The sequence below is a fragment of the Carya illinoinensis genome, chromosome 15 (assembly GCF_018687715.1).
Source record: "Carya illinoinensis cultivar Pawnee chromosome 15, C.illinoinensisPawnee_v1, whole genome shotgun sequence".
Lineage (NCBI taxonomy): Eukaryota > Viridiplantae > Streptophyta > Magnoliopsida > Fagales > Juglandaceae > Carya > Carya illinoinensis.
The window spans coordinates 23578551-23602500 of record NC_056766.1 but is presented as its reverse complement, the minus strand read 5'-3'; the positions used below and the strand labels follow the sequence as shown (position 1 = coordinate 23602500).

Below are 23950 nucleotides of genomic sequence, written 5' to 3'. Positions count from 1 at the left end.
CTTTTAAGGATTGGCTAAGGAAAGCAAGTGGTTTTTGCTCCTGCATCAAAACAGCTCCTATCCCACTCCAAAAGCATTAGATTCGATACCGAAGACTTTAGAAAAGTCTGGAAGTGATAACACTGGTGGACTTGAGACATCTAACTTTAGTTCATTAAATGAAAAGTAGCTGCTTCACTCCACACAAATGAATCTTTTTCTAATAATGTTGTCAAAGGAGCAACCTTCTGGCCATAGTTCTCTTATACCTATAGGAACCTGTCAGCCCTAAGAAGCCTCTCAATGACTTGACATTCTTAGGTACTAGCCAGTTAACCATAGAATCTAACTTTTTGGGATCAACCCTCACTCATTTCCTTGAAATCAGATGACCCAAATAGTCAATCTTAGAGCATGCAAATCGACATTTGGACTTCTTAGCATAAAGCTGATGGGTTTCCAAGGTCTGCAAAATAGTGGCTAAATGTTCCAAGTGAGACTGCAAGTCCTTGCGGTAAACAAGAATGTCATAAAAAATTACAATGACAAATTTCCCTCGGAAAGCTTGAATACATCATTCACTAGACCTTAGAATGTAGAAGGTGCATTATTGAGTCCAAAAGGCATTACAAGGAACTCATAATGCCCTTCATGTGTCCTAAATGCTGTCTTGGGAATGTTCTTTCATACGAATCTGGTGATAGCCTGACCTCAAATCCAGTTTTGAAATAATAGTTGAACCAAAAAGTTCATCCAATAATTCATCCACCACAGTTGTTGGATACTTGTCTTTAACAGTAGCCTCATTCAACACCCTATAGTCGATGCACATCCTTTATGATCCATTAGTTTTTCCTACCAGCAACACAGGAGAGGAGAATGGAGACTGACTTGGTTTGATCACCCTAGATCTTAACAGTTCCTTGACAATTTTGTCAATCTCACTCTTTTGATAGTAAGGATACCTGTAAGGATTCACACTCACTGTTACAGAACCATGCTTTAATGAAATCTGGTGGTCATGAGACCTTGAAGGAGGTAAACCTATAGGTTCTTGAAAAACCTTATTAAATCTTCCCAACAATTCAGAAACAACCTAACTACTTTTATCCGTAGATTCTTGAGTCTCCTATGAAATCAATTGTAATAACAAACCCTTATGCTCCAATTCTGAAATTCTACACATCTCTCTATCATCAATCAGACTACTGCAAGTAGAATTAATGCCCTTCAGACATGTTAAACTGCCATTATAAGTAAATTTCATTTGTAACTTCACAAAGTCCCAAAGAATAGAACCTAATGACAATAGCTATTGTACACCCAACACTACATCACACCATGAGAGTGTAAAAAAATCAATTGTAAAGGCTGTACCCTGTATCTGTACCCCAACTAAAGCACGCTTCCCTTCACTATTCAATACTTCACCATTGGCTACCCTCACTTGAATCGAGTGAGAATTTTGAATAGACAGATTAAATTTGGAGGCTACTGAGGTATCTACATAATTGTGGGTACTCCCATTGTCAATTAAGATGACTAGTGACTTCTTTTTTAATTGCCCCATTACTCTCTTAGTTTTAGGGCTCAGGCTACCCTTCATAGCTTGAAGTGAGATAGAAGCAATCTCACCACACTTCTAACAAATCCTCTTCAACATCTATCACTTATTCCTAGCTACCACTAACTTCATCTTCACTACCCTCAAAACACTGCATACCCTCCAATAAATACAATTTGGGCCTGGTGCACTTATGGCCTTGAAGCCACTTTTCCTCACAAAAGTAACAAAGACCCTTCCTCTTCCTTTCTTGCATCTGTACTTCAGTTACTTTTTGATATGGCAACTTAGCCACTGACTGTGTTTTAGGAGTGCCTAGAATAGACCCAGTTTGATTAGGCTTAAACCCACTAGATCCCGATCCTTGCTGCACAAAATCTACAAAGCCACTCTTCCAAGGCTTCCTCGTACTCCACTCATATTGTTCTTGTATTTTTGCTAAACCAAACGTATCATTTAATGTTGTGGGATTTAATATTCTAACAGGAACTCGCACTTCATCCCTTAACCCACTCAAAAAGCAACTAAGTTTATTCTTTTAAGATATACCCCTAATCCGATTGGAAAGAAGTTCAAACTCAGCTTTATATGCAGTAACAAAACTAACCTGTTTGAGCCATGTGAGTGCTTCCATTGGATCATCATATGGAGATGACGCAAACCTAATTTGAATAGCTTGAACAAACTCTTCCCATGAGTGAAAAGTTCCTGCTTCACTAGCATCTTGTAACCAAAGTAACTCATCTTCATCCATAGGGAATGATGCTATGAAGATTCGTTGCCCAGGAGGAACTTGATGTATGAGAAGTATTGTTTTGCTCTGTAAATCCAAGCTGCTGGATTCTTGCTCCCAAATCTTGGAAATTCCAATTTAATTCCTTTGTTAAAACTGTTGCCAAACGTCTCCCAATGTTGAACCTCACCCACACCCTCTTGAATATCAACATTCCTCACAAAGCTGTGAGCCTCCTAAAAATTTCTTGCTGTTGGAACCCACAGAACCATTAAGGGAAATTCTTGAAATCTTTTGTAGCATCTCATTAAATCTCTTTTCTTGATCTTCCCTATCCACACAAGCAATTTTTTGATGTTGGACTAAAATTGCAATCGTATCCTCTAGTTACTTCTGTTGCCTTTCTTGTTGATGTCGAAGATGATTAATAGAATCCATAATCTGTGCATAAGATCGAGCACCCTCTGCCATGACTACTGATACCAATTATAATGGGCCCTTTAGTTGACTAATTTGAGATAGTCACTCTCCAAGAAGAGAGAGAGAGAGAGAGAGAGAGAGAGAGAGAGAGAGAGAGATGTTGAATGCAATTATGAGAGATGATCTTCCCTTTCATTTTCCTTCCATTTATAATGACTCTGCATTGACTATACGACTGCGTTTCACTAGTTTACAAATCTATGGCCTCAAAATGGACGCAGACCTTTTAAATTTGAAAACATGTGGCTAAAATCGGAAGGCTTTGTTGATAGGGTCAAACAGTGGTGGTCTTCCTATCAGTTCCAAGGTACTCCCAGTTTCATTCTTGCGGGGAAATTAAAAGCACTTAAAAGAGACCTAAAAGCGTGGAATGTGGAGTCCTTTGGTAATGTGGGGGAAAACAAAAAAATTAAGTTGCTGGAAATTCAGGAGTTAGAAAGGCTCCAAGAGGTTCAAGCACTTACCCAGGACGAACAAGATCGAAAGGCTGTGTTGGTTGCTGAAGTGGAGAGGATTCTATTATTAGAAGAGATGTCCTGGCGCCAAAAGTCCAGGGCATTGTGGTTAAGGGAAGGAGACCGAAGCACGAGCTTTTTTCACAGAATTGCAAACTCTCATAGAAGAAATAATAATATTGAGGTGCTGAAAATGGAAGGGGTGGAATGTGGGGATGAGCAGTTAGTACATAACCATATCGTTGACTTCTATGAGAACTTGCTATCGGAGCAAGTGGGCTGGCGGCCCCCCCTGAATGGGATGGTCTTTGATACCATCGACTTGAGTGAGGCAACACGCTTGGAAAGGGATTTTGAGGAGATAGAGGTTTATGAAGTAATAAGGAAAATGGCCAGGGACAAGGCTCCAGGGCCGGATGGATTCTCTATGGGTTTCTTCCAAGAATGTTGGGAAGTGATAAAAGATGACCTCATGAAGGTGTTTCAAGAGTTCTTTGTGTCTGGTAAATTTGAGAAAAGCCTTAACACTACTTTCTTAGCATTGATACCTAAAAAGGTGGGGGCTATGGAGATCAAAGATTATCGGCCTATCAGCTTAGTGAATGGAGTTTATAAGATCATCTCTAAAGTATTAGCAAACAGATTGAGCGAGGTGATGGGGAAGATTGTCACAAAACCTCAAAACACTTTTGTAAAAGGTAGACAGATTTTGGATGCAGTGCTAATTGCTAATGAATGCCTTGACAGTAGTTTGAAAGCCCGGAACTCAAAGGTTATGTGCAAACTAGATATGGAGAAGGCCTATGACCATGTTCATTGGGATTTCCTTCTCCATATGCTCAGGAGATGTGGTTTTGGAGCGATGGAGTGCATGGATTCATTGGTGCATATCTACACCAAAGTTCTCTGTGTTGGTAAATGGAAGTGCAGTGGGTTTTTTTAGTAGTTCTCGTGGGCTGAGACAAGGGGACCCGTTATCACCTATGCTGTTTGTCATAGTTATGGAGGCTCTAAGCAGGATGCTCGAGGTTATGGTTGTGAATGGTCTCCTAAACGGCATCCCGATTGGCACCTCAGAGGGAGGTATTATTAACATTTCTCATTTACTATTTGCAGATGACACTCTTATCATGTGCGAAGCAAATCAAAATCAGATGCAAGTTTTGAAGGTGCTACTATACTGTTTTGAAGCAATTTCCGGGTTGAGGGTGAATTTAGAGAAATCAGAAATGGTGCCGATTGGGGAAGTGTCGAATATACGTCAGCTGGCTAGGACGTTGGGATGCAAGATTTCAGCTTTTCCTATGACATATTTGGGACTTCCTTTGGGGAGTGCTTCGAGGGCGCTTTCGATATGGGATACAGTGATCGAGAAAATAGAGCGAAGACTAGCAGGGTGGAAGAGAATGTACTTGTCAAAAGGTGGAAGGATTACCTTGATAAAGAGTACTCTTTCTAACCTTCCTACGTATTTTCTATCTCTTTTCCCAATACCTGCTAGTGTGGCGACACGTATTGAGAAACTCCAACGTGATTTTTTGTGGGGGGGTATGGGGGAGGAGTTCAAATTTCACTTGGTTAATTGGGGGCAAGTGCAGCGCCCTATCTCAGGAGGAGGATTGGGGATCAGAAATTTAAGGGTTTTTAATCGAGCTCTTTTAGGCAAATGGCTGTGGAGATTTGCTAAGGAACCAGACTCTTTATGAAAATTGGTGATCGAGAAGAAATATGGTGGTTTATGGGGTGACTGGTGTACTAGAGATGTAAGGGGGGCCTCTGGGGTTGGTTTGTGGAAACATATTAGAAAAGGGTGGGGGGTTTTTAACCGGTACGTTCAGCTCCATCTGGGTGTGGGTTCGAGAATTAAATTCTGGGGAGATGTTTGGTGTGGTAATAGGGCGTTACAAGAACTCTATCCCTCCCTCTTCCAGATTGCAAGGGAAAAGGATGTTGCAGTGTCAGAGATTATGGAGAGTGCAGGGGGACAGATAATTTGGAACATTAATTTTACTAGGGAGGCACATGATTGGGAAATAAGCAGTTTTGCAGACTTCTATGGACTCCTATACTCCATAAGACCAAATAGGCAACAAGAGGATGTTATGTGGTGGACTCTAACAGGCAAAGGTACTTTTTCGGTTCGCTCCTTCTATAAAGCCCTAACCCAGGTGCCTAACACTCAGTACCCTTGGAGGAAGATCTGGAGACACAAGGCCCCTCCCAAAGTTTCTTTCTTTGTATGGATTGCTTCTTTGGGAAAGATTCTTACCACTGATAATTTGAGAAAAAGAAGGATCATCATTGCAGATTGGTGTTGCATGTGCAGAGGTGGGGGAGAGTCGGTAGAGCATCTACTTTTGCATTGTGATACAGCTAGGACTCTTTGGAATGAGGTTTTTGCTAGATTGGATATGTCCTGGGTTATGCCGAAGACAGTGGAGGCAGCTTTGGCTAGTTGGTCCAACATAAGAGGCAGACAACCAATTAAAGAAATTTGGAAGATGATCCCTCTATGCATTATGTGGTGCCTGTGGCAGGAGCGTAATGCGCGGACTTTCGAAGATCAAGAGAGATCGTTAGGGGAGCTTAAACTTTTATTTTTTAGAACTCTCTGTAGTTGGGTTATTGCTGTTGATTTTAACGGCATGGCCTTTCATGATTTTCTTGTCTCTAATGTGCCTACCTAGTTAGGGCATTAGAATTGTGTACTGATATTTCCATTTTTGATCAATATACCTTATTTATTCATCAAAAAAAAAAAATGGCGTCACATTATTTGTTACAAATTCTGTATATGTAAAACGACACTGTTCCCATTTAGTGAAAAACGACACCATAAGCTTAAATTCTAAGGACTAACTGCCACTTTCTTTCCTTCTTTACACCTTCAGCTGCTGTTGCCCCTTTCACCTAAATTCATTCACGACCTCCAGCTGCTGCTGCTCCTTCAATCGGCCTCAATCCACAACCCATGACAAATTCATATGGGATGGCATTATTGAGTAGTTGGATCTCTATTGGCTGGATTAAAATAATAAGGAGAAGAATCATTGATAACATTAATCTCAAATAAAATTATTTTTTATCCTTAAATTATAGAGAATTGATATTATTCCTTTCATAGGATTGCCTCGTCAACATTTGTTATTTTTCTTAAGAACAAAAGGTTTGTAATCTGGAAAATCCTGCTTGTTACTGAGATTATTTCAGGTATCCATATATGATACAAATTCAATTCAAACAAAGATAGTAACTTTTCATGTTTTTCAATTGAATAATGCTACAACCTAGTCAATTCAGCCAAACTACACAAAGATTATATAATCTGGTGGCAACTATATTCGACAATGGAATCTACAAAACTGTTTCCATAAGAGTTGGCATATTCTACTAATGGGCTGATGAGCCTTAAAAAAAAAAAAAAAAAAACTAAGCCTGTTTTTCACAGATTTTGTCTTGGATTTGCTGGACTTGTTCCTACAAAGATTTCTGCAAAGCAAGCTAAAAATTGCTATAATCCAATGTCATGATGATGGATCCAAACAGCTTTCTAAGCTAAAATGGGACCTATGATAATCTTTTCATTTTTTTCTTTTTTCTTTTTTTTTTTTCTTTTTTTTGGTTGGTGTTTGGGGGCGGGGGGGTTAGGGCTGAGCAAAAATCGGGCTACGCTCCGACTCCGACTCCATGTTGGAGTCAGAGTTGGAGTTTTTTTTAGTCTGAAAGTCGGAGTCTGAGGTGGAGTCAGACCGACTTTGAGTCTACTATGATCTGACTCCAACTGTCTGACTCCGACTTTGCCATCCGACTCCAACTCCAATATTGTACATGTGAAGAATATATGTATTATTCTATATATTAATTATAGATTTTTTATATAAATAGAACTTATATGGTTAGTTAAATTTAGTAATATACTAGTAAGTAGATTGAGTTAATTATTATAAAATAATATACTTATACCGTAATAATATAAATAGACTAAATTGAATAATAATAGTTTAGTATATGTAAACAATGAACATCATATAATTACTACCATTTAATACTAATGTATAATAACATGTAATTACTAAGTTACATGTAATACTTATCAAAAATATGATAAGTATTACTTATGAAAAAAAAAAAAATCATGTAATACTATAGCATAATAAGTTAATAACACATAATTAAACGCTATAGTACAAGTCTATAATAGGAATAAGTTAGATACTAGTATAATACAAATATGATACTAGTGTATAATAACACTAGTATAATAACATGTAATAGTAAGTCTAGTACAAAATTAATTAAACATAAGGACACTATTATAATAACATGTAATTAAACACTATAGCATAAGTCTATAACATGAATAAGTTAGACACTAGTATAGTACAAGTATAATGAGTGAATAAAATGTAATACTAATGTATAATAACTGATGTGAACCCGCGAAATTGAAATCTCTTGAATCCACAATCAATTTGAAAACTCACCCAAGAAAACCAAAATTAAGCCAATGGATGGAAGAATCTAGACCCGTTGAGGAACTCGTTTCAAGAACCTAGATTATATTAAAATCTAGACCCGTTAAAGAATCTGTCTTAAGAACCCAGATTATAAGGAGGAACGCCACAAAGGTTGTGATTTACCTTTGATAAGTTCAAAAGTTCAATCAAGAACAAGCAGATAAACTCAACTCACAATGAATAAAATTGATCAATTTTCATAAACTTTGATATATTCTTAAAATAAGGCAACTAAGAGTATTTAAACTAAACCTAAGGACATACCTTCTTGCTAAAGCATCAATTATAAAATTTTCCTTACCTTATGTGTACTTGATTACATGAGGAAAAGTCTCAATACATTCCTCCCACTTGATTACATGATTACTAGTATAATAAATTATATATAAAACATTGATGCATAATGACATTAATGGTTGGTACTAATAATCAATGCTAACAATTATAAAAATCAGAAATAAAAAACCATAGGGCTGAAACAAAAATTAAGATTAAAATTAAACTTAATGTTTAAAAAAACAGGGTTTAGTTTAGGGTTTAGAGGAAAAAAAAGCACAAAATAGGGGGGAAAATTAGGTTTAGAAGCCCAAAACCAGAGCAGCCCAGCCCAAAAGGTGCTACTAGACCAAATTCAGTCAAAACTAGGGGTGAGTATCGGCCGGTCCGGACCGGCAAAACCGACCGGACCGGCACTGTTTGGACCGAACCGAACCGGACCGAATTGGGACCGGTCCGGTCCGGTCTAATTTTTAAGGGACCGAGAGGATTCGGTCCGGTCCCGGTCCGGGAGTTTTTCACCCCGGACCGAACCGAACCGGACCGAATAGAAATTAAAAAAATATATATTTATATATATTATTTATATAATAGTTGTATATAATTAATTATATAATTATATATGGTATAAAAAAATATTAATAGTCTAATATAGACTATAGTTATAATATGTATTAAATCACTATAACTACATAGAGTATTAGTAATAAGAGTATTACTATTATTTAATATAGTATTACATATAGTATTACTATCATTACATATAGTTATTAGTTATAGTATTAGTACTAGTATAGTTATTAATACTAGTATAGTTATTAGTACTAATAGACTAATAGTATTAATTATTAGTATTACATATAGTTACATATATAGTTATCACTATAACTATTATTACATATAGTTATTAGTTATAGTATAGTTATTATTACATATAGTTATTAGTTATAGTATTATTACTAATAGACTAATAGTATTAGCATATTACTAATATATATATAATAGTATACTATATATATATATATTAAATATATTACAATATAATTACATAAGTATTAAAAAAATGTCATTAGATAAAAAAAAAAAAAAAAAAAAGTCAACCTTGGACCGAATGGACCGACCGGACCGGACCGGACCGAATAGGACCGGACCGAACCGGTCCTGAGGGAGTTCGGTCCGGTCCAGGGTGAGAAAACCCTGGACCGAATAGGTTCGGTCCGGTCCACAAAACCTCCCCGGACCGAACCGAACCGGACCGAACTCCCCCCTAGTCAAAACGATGTCCTTTTTCCTCCAAAAAGGGCACCGTTTTGGCTTACTGTTTCTACGCTCCCCCCCCCCCCCCCCCCCAAAAAAAAAAAAAGAAAAAAAATGAAAAGAAAGCAAAACGGCATCATTTTATAGAAAAAATGGTGCCATTTTGACTACACTGACTACATTTCTACCCAACCCCAACCCCCCACACAACCTCACCCTCATTTTCATCTCACTCAGATTCTCTTAGGAACCCTAGGTCCTAACTCAGCCTGTTGCCTCTCTTTGTCTTCTCCCACCAAGCAGCCGTCTCTCAAGTCTCGATTTGTGATTGGGTGGTGCCAACACCATCTGCCTCTATATCTATGTCTCTCAAGTCTAGATCTGTGATTGGGTGGTTGCAAGTTGTGATTGGGTTTAATTTTTGGTTTTAATCCGAGTTTACATATGCATTTTGGTTTTATTTTATGGGTGATTGGGTGGTTGCTGGTTGTGATCTGTAATTGGTTGGTTGTGATATGTGATTGGGTGGTTGTGGATCTGACTCCACTCTGATTTCAACTCAGACTTCTTGTAGCAGAGTCTATGGTGGTTGGAGTCGGAGTTCAAATTAGGGCATACCGACTCCGATTGAATCGGTGCTCACCCTTTTCTTTGGGGGGGGGGGGGGGGGTGTGGGGTAATTCCAAACATATCCATTGACTGGGTTACAATAACCTACTTACCCAAAGAGAGACAGAGGAGAATACATTCAGAAATATGGGGAGAAAGTATGATTACATTGTAGGTATGGCCATAATGAATGTTTAAGGTCACCTCCTTCCATGCATGTCTAAGTGTACCTATTTTCATAGCGGGTGGTAGATCATGCATTTTTTATGTTGTCATCATTCTGTTCTTGTTATTGTAGTACTCAAAACCTATAATAGTTTTCAGGTTCATAATTCCGATTGAATTTTGAAGATTTTGTGATTGTCTGTAATCAGGTTATGAATGGGATATTGGTCATTTCTCTGGAGCTCAACGACCTTCTGTAGACTGCTTTAGGAGCACTTCAATAGGGCTATCGCCGATACAGGTATGGTGAATAAACCCATTTTTCCTCAAGATGGGCATTAGAGGTACTTATAACTGGTGGTGGGTTTGTGTGTTGTTGGTGGGGGGGGGGGGGCAGAAGTAGGGAGACGGAAGGTAAGATTTGAACTTACCCCAACCCTACCCTACACTTTCTCCATTTAAAGCACAAGTGGCTGGTCAGTATAGGACATAAGTTATACGGGATTTTATTTCATCATAATTATCATGGCTCCAGTTCATTTTAATTCTTTATGCATCTTTTCTTTGGAATTTTCAGAATTCAAGCATGCCTCCTCGTTGGTTCTCATTGTGGAAAAAGTAGAGATTATCCTTTTATGATATGCTGAATTTAGAGACCCTTTAAGTGTAGCAATATAATGCACTAATGTGTATCTTTCTATATCCTCTTAGCCTTAACTTCTATTTTTTCAAGCTATGGATATCATTTTTGCATTTATTGGTGTAAATGTGTAACACCCCGATTGCTGTAGGGTTAGGAATGCCATATCAAAACATTACATAGGACAGGTAAAAGAGATCCATAAATCATAGTACCTCAAACATAATCGATGACTTTATTAAAGCTTAATAATAATTGAAGCAAAAATCAAATAGAACAGAAACTTAAGAGAATATCCTCAATGTCATTTTCTTCTAACTAAACCAAATTCTAGGTAAATGGTAGGTAGATAGATGCATCATAAAGTAACAATGTGCACTTGGGTAAGCCAATCTTGTGTGCATGTTTTGCTATCACAAGGTTCCCGGTTTTTTAGAGAGTCACATTCAAATTCTTTTACATGCAGTTATAGAGTCACATAATTTTCCTTTGCTTTTCATTAAGTGGCAGAGATATTTATAACATTTTCATTTCATATCACATAGCAGGAGCATGCTAGTAACATCATTTAGATTCAAACCCTTTTTCATGTAGTATTGAGTGCATAAAGAGGGCTACCAAAGGAAGGCTAAATTGCATTGGAATAAGTGGAACAATTTCTGAAAAACATTGCATTGACATTTGAAAGAGAGTAAAGAGTATACGCTCATATCTAGTGAGATTCTTTCCTAGTTTACACAATACCAACACTTCCTTCACAACCTAGGGAAACATTCATTACCACTCCTATCTGCTTATGCTTATTGTCACGGATTTAGAATTTCTTCACACGTCCCGTGCGGCCTTAGGAGGCTTTCTCTCCACAAAGCTCCTAAGTAAGCCTTCTAAATGACTCAAGACAATAGAGAACAAACTAGAGAGAGAAGATAGAAAGAGAAGCTTTAGAGAACTTGTTTCTCTTATTGCTTGGTGATTTACACAAATGAGACCCCCTCTTGCTATAGGGAGCTCTTGGTACAAAGAATGGTTAGGATTGTGATACTTGTCATCAATCCAAGTGTAAAGAACTTTCTAGATTACTACTCTAGAATTGTCTATAACGCCCTTCTAGATCACTACTCTAGAATTGTCTATAAAGCCATTCCCTAAAAGGTTCTACACCATTCTAGAATACTCCACACAATTCTACAAGATTACAAAGGACTAGGAGACTCTAGAAGGTTGGGGAATTCTCTAGAAAAATCTAGGTGGTGACATTCTCCCCCACCAAGCTTCGCGATGTCCTCGGCGCGGTATCTTCATGGAACCCTCGGATGTGATCTTCAAACTGCCACAATGACTCTTTTGGTTCCCAAGTTGTCTCGCTTACGGGCAATCCCTTCCACTCGATCAAGTATTCTTGGTGTGGCTTATGACTCTTTCGCCTGATGACACGGTCCGCCAAGATTTCTTCTACTTCTTTGTCAAAAGTGGTAGTTATGCCCAAGGATGCGCGCTTAGACTCTCCTCGTGTTGGCTCTTCTTCATCATCATGGTAAGGCTTCAAGCAACTGACATGGAAGACTGGATGAAGCTTGAACTTGGAGGGTAAGTCTAGTTTGTAGGAGGCCTTCCCTATTTTCTTGATGATTGGGAATGGTCCCTCATAACGTCGTACAAGCCCCTTGTGTAGCTTTCTTGTGAACTTGTGTTGGCTCGACAAGATCTTTACTAACACCAAGTCGCCTATACGATATTCTGCGTGCCTCCTTTTCTGATCAGCCCACTTCTTCATCTTCTTGGTTGCTTTTCTAAGTAGGAACGGGTCACATCCAATTGTTCGTTCCAAGACTTAGCAACCTTGAAGGCTGTTGGACAATTCTCCGCATAGCTTGTCTCCAATGACTAGGGAGTAAGTGGTTGCTGTCCCATTACAATCTCAAATGGGCTTTTGTTTGTGGATTCACTCCTTTGTAAATTATAGGAGAATTGAGCGACATCCAATAACTTAGCCCAATCGGATTGGTTGGCACGTACAAAGTGCCTCAAGTATAACTCCAACAAGGCATTCACCCTCTCAGTTTGCCCATCTATCTGAGGGTGAAAGCTGGTAAAGAAATGTAGGGCAGACCCCATAAGCTTGAATAGTCCTGACCAGAACTTTCCTGTGAAGCGAGGGTCCCGATCACTAATGATGCTCCGTGGTAAGCCCCAATACTTCACCACATGCTTGAAGAATAATCTTGCAGTTTCTTCAGCTGAGCAATCCTTAGGGGCCGCTATGAAGGTGGCATACTTGGAGAATCGATCTACCACCACAATGAGGGTACCGCAACCCTCGGATTTAGGTAGAGCCACTATAAAATCCATGCTCACACTTTCCCATGGATGAGAAGGAATGGGTAGTGGTTCTAGCAATCCTGCAGGACTTCGATTCTCCACCTTATCTTGTTGACACACAAGACAAGTTTTCACGTTGAGTTCCACCTCATCTCTCAATTGAGGCCAATAGTAGGAAGCTTCCAGCAAAGTTTGAGTATGTCGTTGGCCCGGATGTCCAGCCCACAAGGAATCGTGGGACTCCTTCATAAGGTTCCTCCGTAGGTTTCCCCACTCTGGAACATAGATTCGCCGCCTGATGGTGTAGAGAAGACCGTCCTCTACCCAGAATCTCTTAGTTTTCCCCTCCCTAGCCATACTTACCAAGTTCTTGGCTAAGGGATCATGCTCCATGCCTTCACGGATCACATCAAGTAGCTCCCCTTGAGCTTGAGTGATAGCAGAAAGTTCACCCTTCCTACTTAGTGCATCAGCAACAAGGTTGGCCTTCCTAGGTTTGTACTCCAAGACAAAGTCAAATTCTGCCAAGAAGTCTTGCCACCTAGCTTGCTTTGGGCTTAGTTTCTTCTGACTTTGGAAGTAACTAGTGGCAATGTTATCTGTCTTGACCATAAAATGGGAGCCAAGCAGATAGTGTCGCCAAACTCTGAGGCAGTGGATGATAGCTGTCATCTCCTTCTCTTGTACGGTGTATCGCCTCTCAGTCTCATTGAGTTTGCGACTCTCATATGCAATGGGATGTCCTTCTTGCATGAGAACTCCCCCTATGGCAAAATCTGATGCATCTGATTGTACCTCAAAAGGCTTGGTACAATCTAGTAGAGCCAAGACCGGTTCCTCCGTGATGGCTGTCTTCAGATCGTCAAAGGCTTCCTGACACCTTGATGACCACTCCCATGTCCTGTTCTTCTTGAGCAAGTCGGTGAGGGGGGATGCTCTTGTCGAGTATCCCTTTATAAATCTTCTGTAGTAATTGACAAGTCCAAGGAAGGATCGGAGCTCGGTAACCTTAGTGGGAGGCTCCCACTTCTTGATTGCCTCAATTTCCCCCTCTTCCATGCTGAGTTTTCCACCTTGGATTTTGTGGCCAAGGAAATGGACTTCAGTTAGTGCAAATGAGCACTTCTCCTTCTTGACATAGAGTTGGTTTTCCTTTAAGACACGGAAAACAACCCTTAAATGCTCCACATGTTCTTCGAGGGTAGAACTATAGATGACGATATCATCTAAATAGACTACCACAAATTGATCAAGATAGGGAGGGAAGATCTTATTCATGAGTGTGCAGAAGGTAGCTGGAGCATTTGTGAGGCCAAAGGGCATCACTAGGAACTCGTATGCCCCATAGCGAGTTACACAAGTTGTCTTTGCTTCATCTCCTTCCACAATCCTCACTTGATAATACCTTGATCTTAGATAAAGCTTGGAGAAGTATTTTGCATGGCCCAGTTGATCAAATAAATCAGCAATAAAAGGAATTGGGTATTTGTTTTTGATGGTTACCTTATTTAGAGCTCGATAGTCAATGAACAGCCGCAAAGACCCATCATGTTTCTTGTGGAACAACACAGGTGTCCCATATGGTGCCTTGGAGGGTTGGATGAATCCGGCATCAAGTAGCTCCTTAAATTGCCTCCTTAGTTCTTCAAGCTCTGGAGGTGACATGCGATAAGGTGCTTTGGCGGGTGGTTTGGCGCCGGGTTCCAACTCGATCTGATGATCCACCTCTCTCCTAGGTGGTAGTTGCTTGAGCAACTCTGGCAGCATGACATCCTCATAGTCCCTGAGGACCTTTTGGATTTCCTTGGGTGGAGGGGAGGAAACCTTCACTTCACCTTCCTCCATCGAAGCCAAGTAAGACACCTCGCCCTTCTTCCATCCTTTCTTGAATTGCATGGCGGATAGAAGTTGGGCAGTGTTTGGCTTGGACACAGTGGGTATCATGCATGGACCACCCTCTAAGATACACCCCGAGTTGTAGTGGGGAAGAGACACTACATTGAACTGTCTCAAAAATTCCATCCCCAACACGATGTTGAAGTCATCCATAGGAGTGACCGAGAAATCCACCGTACCTTTCCAAGTGCCAAGTTGTAACTCCACCTCGTGAGCTACGCCATCAAGGGGTTTGGCCTCAGAATTCACGGTCTTCAGCCATCTTTGACCCTTTTTAAGAGGAATCCCTAGCCGTGTGGCCTCTTCCTTCTAAATGAAGTTGTGAGAAGCTCCTGAGTCGACCATGGCATGACTCTTCTTCCCATTGACGAGCACCTCTACAAACATCAAAGATCCATCCTTAGTGGTTGGCTTTGTGCTTGCCTTGAGGGAGTTGAGAAGTTGTAGACACCCCAGGTGCGACTTCTCTTGAACTTCCTTCTCCTCCAACATAGCGTTGAGGGCCTTCCTCTTGGGACAATCTCTAGCCCAATGTGGTCCGTCACAAAGGAGACAAGCATCCTTTGGCTTCTTATCTTTGGAGTGGTCTTTCTTGCCCTCCTTGGATGTTGAAGGCTTGTCTCCTCGGTTTTTGTATTGTGGGGGCTTGAACCCCTTTGCTCCCCCACCCTTATTGTGATTATCCTTTGAAGACTTGGGTTTTGAAGAGTTGTTACTCTTATGATACTCAAATTCTTCTAAGGTTTTTGCCACTGTCAGGGCGGTGGAGATGTCGTTGACCCCACGACGCTTGAGTTCTTGAGCCAGCCAAGACTTGAGACCATCGATGAAGTTGAAGAGGAGATCTTCTTCACTCATGTTTGTAATTTGAAGCATGAGGGCAGAAAATTCCTCGACATAGTTGCGGATAGAAGAGGTGTGCTTTAACTCTTTCATTCTCTTCCACGCATGAATGGCCACATTTTCAGGATAGAATTGTCTTTTGAGTTCATGCTTGAACTCTTCCCATGAGTTAATGGTGCAAGTACCCTTCTCTATCTCACTATGCTTACGACGCCACCAAGTACCAGCAAGATTAGTAAGATAAAGAGAGGCAGTACGTACCTTGACATGCTCGTCTTGTATGTTCAAAGCTTCAAAGTAGTGCTCCATATGCCACATGTAGTTGTCTAGTTCTTTGGCATCCCGCTTGCCATCGAACTCTTTTGGTTTGGCGGTATCCACCCTTGGTGTCGCCATCATTCCAGCTCCGACGGCGCCCCCATTGGCTACTGCCTGCTTGCACATGGCCCAATCTGCCTTGGTCTCCTCCAGACCAACGCGGTATTCTTCCATTTGCTCTTGGAGTTTTGTTAGCTCCTCTAAGACCCGGTCTTGGAAAGCAACGTTCTCAACATGCTGTGCCTCGATGGTGGGGTTGATGGTGCTCAGAATGGACTCCTTGAGCAATTCGGATTGTGCCTCCAATCCTAACTCCTCCAAACCTTGCTCCATGATGTCAAGTTAGTCCCTGACATCCGCTACCGCCACCTCCATCCTCGTCACAGTGTTGTCAAGGGTGCTCACCTCCCTGTGAGACTGATCCCATTCTTCAATCTTGGCCAATATTTTGGCCATGGCCCTCTCGATGCCATCGAGACGAGACTCCATAGATGAGGTTGATTCCTTCGACCTCTTGCTCTTTCGTGTCTCCTGAGGCTCCATGGTGATCTCGCTTGGATCTGCCATCCCAACCTGGATAGCTCTGATACCAACTGTCACGGATTTAGAATTTCTTCACACGTCCCGTGAAGCCTTAGGAGGCTTTCTCTCCACAAAGCTCCTAAGTAAGCCTTCTAAATGAGTCAAGACAATAGAGAACAAACTAGAGAGAGAAGATAGAAAGAGAAGCTCTAGAGAACTTGTTTCTCTTATTGCTTGGTGATTTACACAAATGAGACCCCCTCTATTTATAGGGAGCTCTTGGTACAAAGAATGGTTAGGATTGTGACACTTGTCATCAATCCAAGGGTAAAGAACTTTCTAGATTACTACTCTAGAATTGTCTATAACGTCCCTTCTAGATCACTACTCTAGAATTGTCTATAAAGCCCTTCCCTAAAAGGTTCTACACCATTCTAGAATACTCCACACAATTCTACAAGATTACAAAGGACTAGGAGACTCTAGAAGGTTGGGGAATTCTCTAGAAAAATCTAGGTGGTGACATTATGCTAATGTTTGAGTCCTTTTCATACATGCTTTTGGACACTTGAATAATTCTTTTATTGCTGAAATGCTTGTTGCAAATATCTTTATATTTACCCTCCTGGCTGAATAGCATTAGGTATCAAATATAAAGTCATTCAGTCTGCATATGCCAATGTTTAAATCCCTAAAATGTTAATTGTGCAAGGGCTGACGGCAGCTTGTTTTTGACATCCTATAGCCACTCTAAGACCCCTTTTCAAGTATGTTATGGGCCGTAAAAGTGAAGTTTTAGGAGTGAAACTGCTAAATATTTGTGTCCATGTGAGTGTGTGTGGATAGGCCGCGTAACCAGCCTGTATTTGTGGAGTTTCACTCATCTTGACCCCAAAGTATGCCTCAAACTTGGGAAACTTGATTCATTGCAAGGATGACTCATGGGGGGTACAACCTATGGTCTTAAAAGCTTCAAATATAAAAAAGAACTGAATCTAATTGGCTTCTTGCCAAAGACAGAGCCCTCTTCAGGTTTCTCTTGCTTTTCCTCCCCATTCCATGCTTTTTTCACTTTTTGTTCTGGTCATTACAAGTCCAAGCTCTCTGCCCATTTTCTTCCCAAACTTGCGCCACCAAAAGAGCCATCAACCAAAGACCCAACAAGCCTACCCTCTTTCGGGTGAGAATATCATGGGTGTCAGCATCACCAGCATTGCCTTTTCCGACCTTTTTTTAAACTGTTTTGGAGAATCAGCTTTGCCTGGGACTGTTTCTTACATTTTTCTGTTTCCAAAAATATTCTCCTTTTTGCCACTTTTTTCTCCACTTTCCTCCCTTTTGGTCAGAAGGAAAGATCTGTGGTTTGTTACAATCCACTTTTCTGTAACCATGACTCACCCTGTCAGTGGTTTTACCAACTGCGAGTTCATTCCACACGACCAAACCAGCCCCGTGACCAGATCACGTTTCCCACGTCCTACTGCCCTTAATAGCATCTTGATGGGATATGTTCCTTTCCAGAGAGATAGTCCACTGTCATCTATTGTGCGTCAAGCAGGCGTCCTTACTTCCCTTTCTGAGGATCTAAAGGAAATATGATGCACTACAGCAGTCAAGTGTAGTGCAACATCAGTTGTTGCAGCTTTCAAATGCAGTACCTGTAACAACCCAGGTCAGGTGGCGATGAAAACCAGGGGGTCAACGGCACTTTGAGGAAGCTTTGGCATGCTGAAGGGAGGTGAAAGAAGTGTAGGGAGATTAGGGTTGAATATGAAGTCATGTAGGGATGGGCCATGTGATGGGCTGCATGGTGAAATGGGCTTTTTTTTTAACATTAATTTTAGTGTTTAATGAATGTGTTATTCAATTTGTAAGGACTTGGTCCATTAGGGTTATGGGCTGCCAGGCCCTTAGTGTTTGCTTGTTATTTTCTTAGATGCACCGGCAGGTAACCTTTGCTTTCTCTACCATAGACAGTTACAGAGAATCTTGTATATCTCTCGTCAGAGATGATTTCCAGGGTATGCAAATACAATGCAGTTTCTCTAATTCTCTCTCACTATTCATCCCTAACCCCATCCAATATCACCAGCATGTTACAATTATCCAGGGCCAGCCTTTCCTTGGCAACTGCTCAGGAGGGTTATGCAGAAGGAACAAGGCTTAATCAATTGCAGGATGGCCTGAATGGCTTTAAAAAGGCTACTGAGTCAGCTGAAAACCTTGGAAGCAGAGATGCTGGCCGTCAAGAGGCAATCAGATTCTGTTGTTCAGCAACTTGCAGCCCTCACACTGGAACTGGAAAAGAAGAACAAGGAACTTCAGCATCACAATGACGATTCAACATTGGGCAATCTCCACAGATCTGAAGGGTTTGGAGAAGGTGGTGAAATCTTACCCAGGTCAGTCAGTTTAGATTTCCCTTATTTTCAAGGAGATGATCCCGTGGAATGGCTTTATAAGGCCAACCAATTTTTTATGTTTTACAACACTCTGCCTCGACACAAACTCAGATTGGCTTCCTTCCACAGAGGGAAAAGCTATGGTATGGTTCCAAGATTTAGAGGACCCTGGTGTTATTTTGGATTGGGAATCGTTTGTTAGAGCTTTTCTGGTCAGGTTTGGCCCCAGTTCTTATGACGATCCAATGGAAACCCTTACAAGGTTATGACAAACTGGATCTGTTGAGGAATATAAAGTAGAATTTTAAGCAGTTTCTAATAGACTAAAGAGACTATCTGACCATCACTCGTTAAGTTGAAGAAGAAGATAGTGGGGGGTTGGATGAAATCAGTCTAATGAATCAAACAGAAAAGAGTAAGGAGATTATTGAGTTTCCTGAGTTACCCGACAGACCAGAGATTTCTCTCCATGCCCTCATTGGTTCCTCAAGTCCAAGAGCCATGAGAGTCAAGGGAAGGTAGCTGCCAGTGGGCTGTAATTCTAATCAACTCAGGCAGTACCCACAATTTTGTAGATCCTAAGGTGGCGAGAAGATCTAAATTTCCTGTTTGTGTGAAGGAAAATGTGAAGGGTGAGAGTTGCCAATGGTGATCAATTAATAAATGATGGTCTCACCCAATGGTGATCAATTAATAAATGATGGTAAAGGACAGGGAATAAAATTTAACATCCAGGGGTTCTTATTTTCTATGGTCCTATTTGTGCTTGAGTTAGCTGGCTGTGATATGGTGCTTGGTGAGCAGTGGCTACAAACATTGGGGACCATTTCATGGAATTTCAAGAAGTTAACCATGCCATTACCTTTGAAGGGCAGAATATTAGTCTGACAGGGCTGGCATCAACGCAATGGTTGGAAGAGAGTACCTGCAGAGAAATGGATAAGTTAAAAAGGAAAGAAATGGTGCTGCAGTTGATTGGTGAAGATGAACTGACCTGGGAACAGAAGCTATCTGAGCCATTGAAGGAGATTTTGCATAAATTTGAGGATGTGTTTCAAGTGCCCCAGTGCCTTCCTCCATGCAGAACTCATGATCATGCAATTAACTTACTGCCAGGGGAAAAACCAGTGTCTGTACAACCGTATAGATATCCTTTTTTCAAAAGGATGAAATTGACAAAATTGTACAGGAACTCCTGCACTCAAGGGGTGATCCAGCCAAGTCAAAGTTCGTATACTTCCCCAGTACTACTTGTCAAGAAGGCAGATGGGTCATGGAGAATGTGTGTGGACTATAGGGCTCTAAATCAGGTCACCATGAAGGATAAATTTCCTATTCCTATAGTGGAGGAGCTCTTGGATGAGTTGAGTGGTTCTAAGCTGTTTTCCTAACTAGATCTCAGATCTGGTTACCACTAAATTCGAATGAGGCCTGAAGATGTGCATAAGACAGCCTTCCATATCCACGAGGGCCATTATGAGTTTCTGGTCATGCCCTTTGGGCTGACCAATGCATTGTCAACTTTTCAGAACCTGATGAATGAGATTTTCAGGCCTTATCTAAGAAAGTTCGTGCTGGTTTTCTTTGATGATATACTGATATACAGCAGTAGTGAAGAGGAACATTTGAAGCATCTGGAGTTAACCTTGGGCCTTCTAAGAAAACACCAGCTATTTGCAAAAGAGTCCAACTGCAAATTCAGGTGTCAGGAAATTAGATATTTGGGGCACTGAATTTCTGGACAAGGGGTGAGAGGCAAACCCTGAGAAGTTAAAAGCCATGATTGACTGGCCCAAACCTAAGACATTAAAGGCTTTGAGTGTGTTCTTTGGCCTAACTGGCTATTATAGGTGTTTTATCAAGGGTTATGGGAGCATAGCTGCTGTCCTCACAGCTTTGCTAAGAAAAAAATAAGTTCCATTGGGGTGAAGCAGCTGAAACAGCCTTCTTGAAACTAAAGGAGGCTCCCAGCTGCCTGTTGTCACCACCTAGATTTTTCTAGAGAATTCCCTAACCTTCTAGAGTCTCCTAGTCTTTTGTAGATTACTCTTGAATCTTGTAGAATTGTGTGGAGTATTCTAGAATGATGTAGAACCCCCTAGGGAAGGGCCTTTTAGACAATTCTAGAGTAGTGATCTAGAAAGTTCTTTACCCTTGGATTGGTGACAAGTGTCACCATCCTAACCATTCTTTGTACCAAGAGTTCCCTATAAATAGAGGGGCTCTCATTTGTGTAAATCACCAAGCAATAAGAGAAACAAGTTCTCTAGAGCTTCTCTCTCTATCTTCTCTCTCTAGTTTTGTTCTCTATTGTCTTGAGTCATTTAGAAGACTTACTTAGGAGTTTTGTGGAGAGAAAACCTCCTAAGACCGCACGGGACGTATGAAGAAGTCCGTGGCAGTTGGTATCAGAGCTGTCTAGGTTAGGATGGCGGATCCAAGCGAGATCACCATGGAGCCCCATGAGACACGAAAGAGTAAGAGGTCGAAGGATTCAAGCTCATCTATGGAGTCTCGTCTTGATGGCACCGAGAGGGCCATGGCCAAGATATTGGCCAAAATTGAGAAATGGGATCAGTCCCACAGGGAGGTGAGCACCCTTGACAACACTGTGACAAGGATGGAGGTGGCCGTAGCAGATGTCAGGGACCGACTTGACATCGTGGAGCAAGGTTTGGAGGCGCTAGGATTGGAGGGACAATCCGAATCGCTCAAGGAGTCCATTTTGAGCACCATCAACCCCACCATCGAGGCACATGTTGAGAACGTTGCTTTCCAAAACCGGGTCTTGGGGGAGTTAACAAAACTCCAAGAACAAATGGAGGAATACCGCATCGGTCTAGAGGAGACCAAGGCGGATTGGGCCATGTGCAAACGGGCAGTGGCCAATGGGGGTGCCATCGGAGCTGGAAGATGGCGACACCAAGGGTGGATACCCCCAAACCAAAATAGTTCAATGGCAAGCGGGATGCCAAAGAACTAGACAACTACATGTGGCACATGGAGCGCTACTTTGAAACTTTGAACATGCAAGACGAGCATGTCAAGATACGTATTGCCTCTCTACCTTACTAATCTTACTGGTACTTGGTGGCGTCGTAAGCATAGCGAGATAGAGAAGGGTACTTGTACTATTAACTCTTGGTAAGAGTTTAAGCGTGAACTCAAGAGGCAATTCTATCCTGAGAATGTGGCTATTAATGCGCAGAAGAGAAGTCGTACCTGGGGTGTCTACAACTTCTCAACTCCCTTAAGGCAAACACAAAGCCAACCACTAAGGATGGATCTTTGATGTTTGTAGAGGTGCTTGCCAATGGGAAGAAGAGTCATGCCATGGTCGACTCAGGAGCTTCTCACAACTTCATTAAAAAGGAAGAGGCCACACGGCTAGGGATTCCTCTCAAGAAGGGTCAAGGATGGCTGAAGACCGTAAATTTTGAAGCCAAATCCCTTGATGGTGTAGCTCACGGGGTGGAGCTACAACTTGGCACTTGGAAAGGTACGGTGGATTTCTCGGTTGCTCCTATGGATGACTTCAACATCGTGTTGGGGATAGAATTCTTGAGACAGTTCAATGTAGTGTCTCTTCCCCACCACAATTCGGTGTGTATCTTAGAGGGCGGTCCATGCATGATACCCATCGTGTCCAAGCCAAACACCACCCAGCTCCTATCCACCATGCAATTCAAGAAAGGATGGAAGAAGGGCAAGGTGTCTTACTTGGCTTCTATGGAGGAAGATAAAGTGAAGATTTCCTCCCCTCCACCCAAGGAGATCCAAAAGGTCCTCAGGGACTATGAGGATGTCATGCCGCCAGAGTTGCCCAAGCAACTACCACCTAGGAGAAGGGTGGATCATCAGATCGAGTTGGAACCCGGCGCCAAACCACCCGCCAAAGCACCTTATCGCATGTTACCTCCAGAGCTTGAAGAACTAAGGAGGCAACTTAATGAGCTACTTGATGCCGGATTCATCCAACCCTCCAAGGCACCATATGGGGCACCTGTGTTGTTCCAAAAGAAGCATGATAGGTCTTTGCGGCTGTGCATTGACTATCGTGCTCTAAATAAGGTAACCATAAAAAACAAATACCCAATTCCTTTAATTGCTGATTTATTTGACCAATTGGGCCATGCAAAGTACTTCTCCAAACTTGATCTAAGATCGGGGTATTATCAAGTGAGGATCGCGGAAGGAGATGAAGCAAAGACAACTTATGTAACTCGCTATGGAGCATACGAGTTCCTAGTGATGCCCTTTGGCCTCACAAATGCTCCAGCCACCTTCTGCACACTCATGAACAAGATCTTCCATCCCTATCTTGATCAATTTGTGGTAGTCTATTTAGATGATATCGTTATCTATAGTTCTACCCTCGAGGAACATGTGGAGCATTTGAGGGTTGTTTTCCGTGTCTTAAAGGAAAACCAACTCTATGTCAAGAAGGAGAAGTGCTCATTTGCACTAACTGAAGTCCATTTCCTTGGCCACAAAATCCAAGGTGGAAAACTCAGCATGGAAAAGGGGAAAATTGAAGCCATTAAGAAGTGGGATCCTCCCACTAACGTTACCGAGCTCTGATCATTCCTTGGGCTTGTCAACTATTATAGGAGATTTATAAAGGGATACTCTACAAGAGCATCCCCCCTCACCGACTTGCTCAAGAAGAACAGGACATGGGAATGATCATCAAGGTGTCAGGAAGCCTTTGACGATCTGAAGACAGCCATCACGGAGGAACCGGTCTTGGCCCTACCAGATTGTACCAAGCCTTTTGAGGTACAATCAGATGCATCAGATTTTGCCATAGGAGGAGTTCTCATGCAAGAAGGACATCCCATTGCATATGAGAGTCACAAACTCAACGAGACTGAAAGAAGATACACCGTACAAGAGAAGGAGATGACGGCTATCATTCACTGCCTCAGAGTTTGGCGACACTATTTGCTTGGCTCCCGTTTTGTGGTCAAGACAG

The 23950-nt window shown here is 41.5% G+C and overlaps 1 protein-coding gene across 3 annotated transcripts in view; it reads left to right on the top strand.

Moving 5' to 3' along the window:
• The window catches only part of LOC122296078 (rhodanese-like domain-containing protein 8, chloroplastic), a 60870-nt gene that overhangs the window by 18333 nt on the left and 18587 nt on the right, over positions 1–23950 (top strand). For all 3 annotated transcript variants that reach the window (XM_043105488.1, XM_043105486.1, XM_043105489.1), the window contains exon 5: positions 10245–10336. In XM_043105488.1, coding sequence (XP_042961422.1) covers positions 10245–10336 — 92 coding nt within the window. The remainder of the gene's footprint in view (positions 1–10244; positions 10337–23950) is intronic.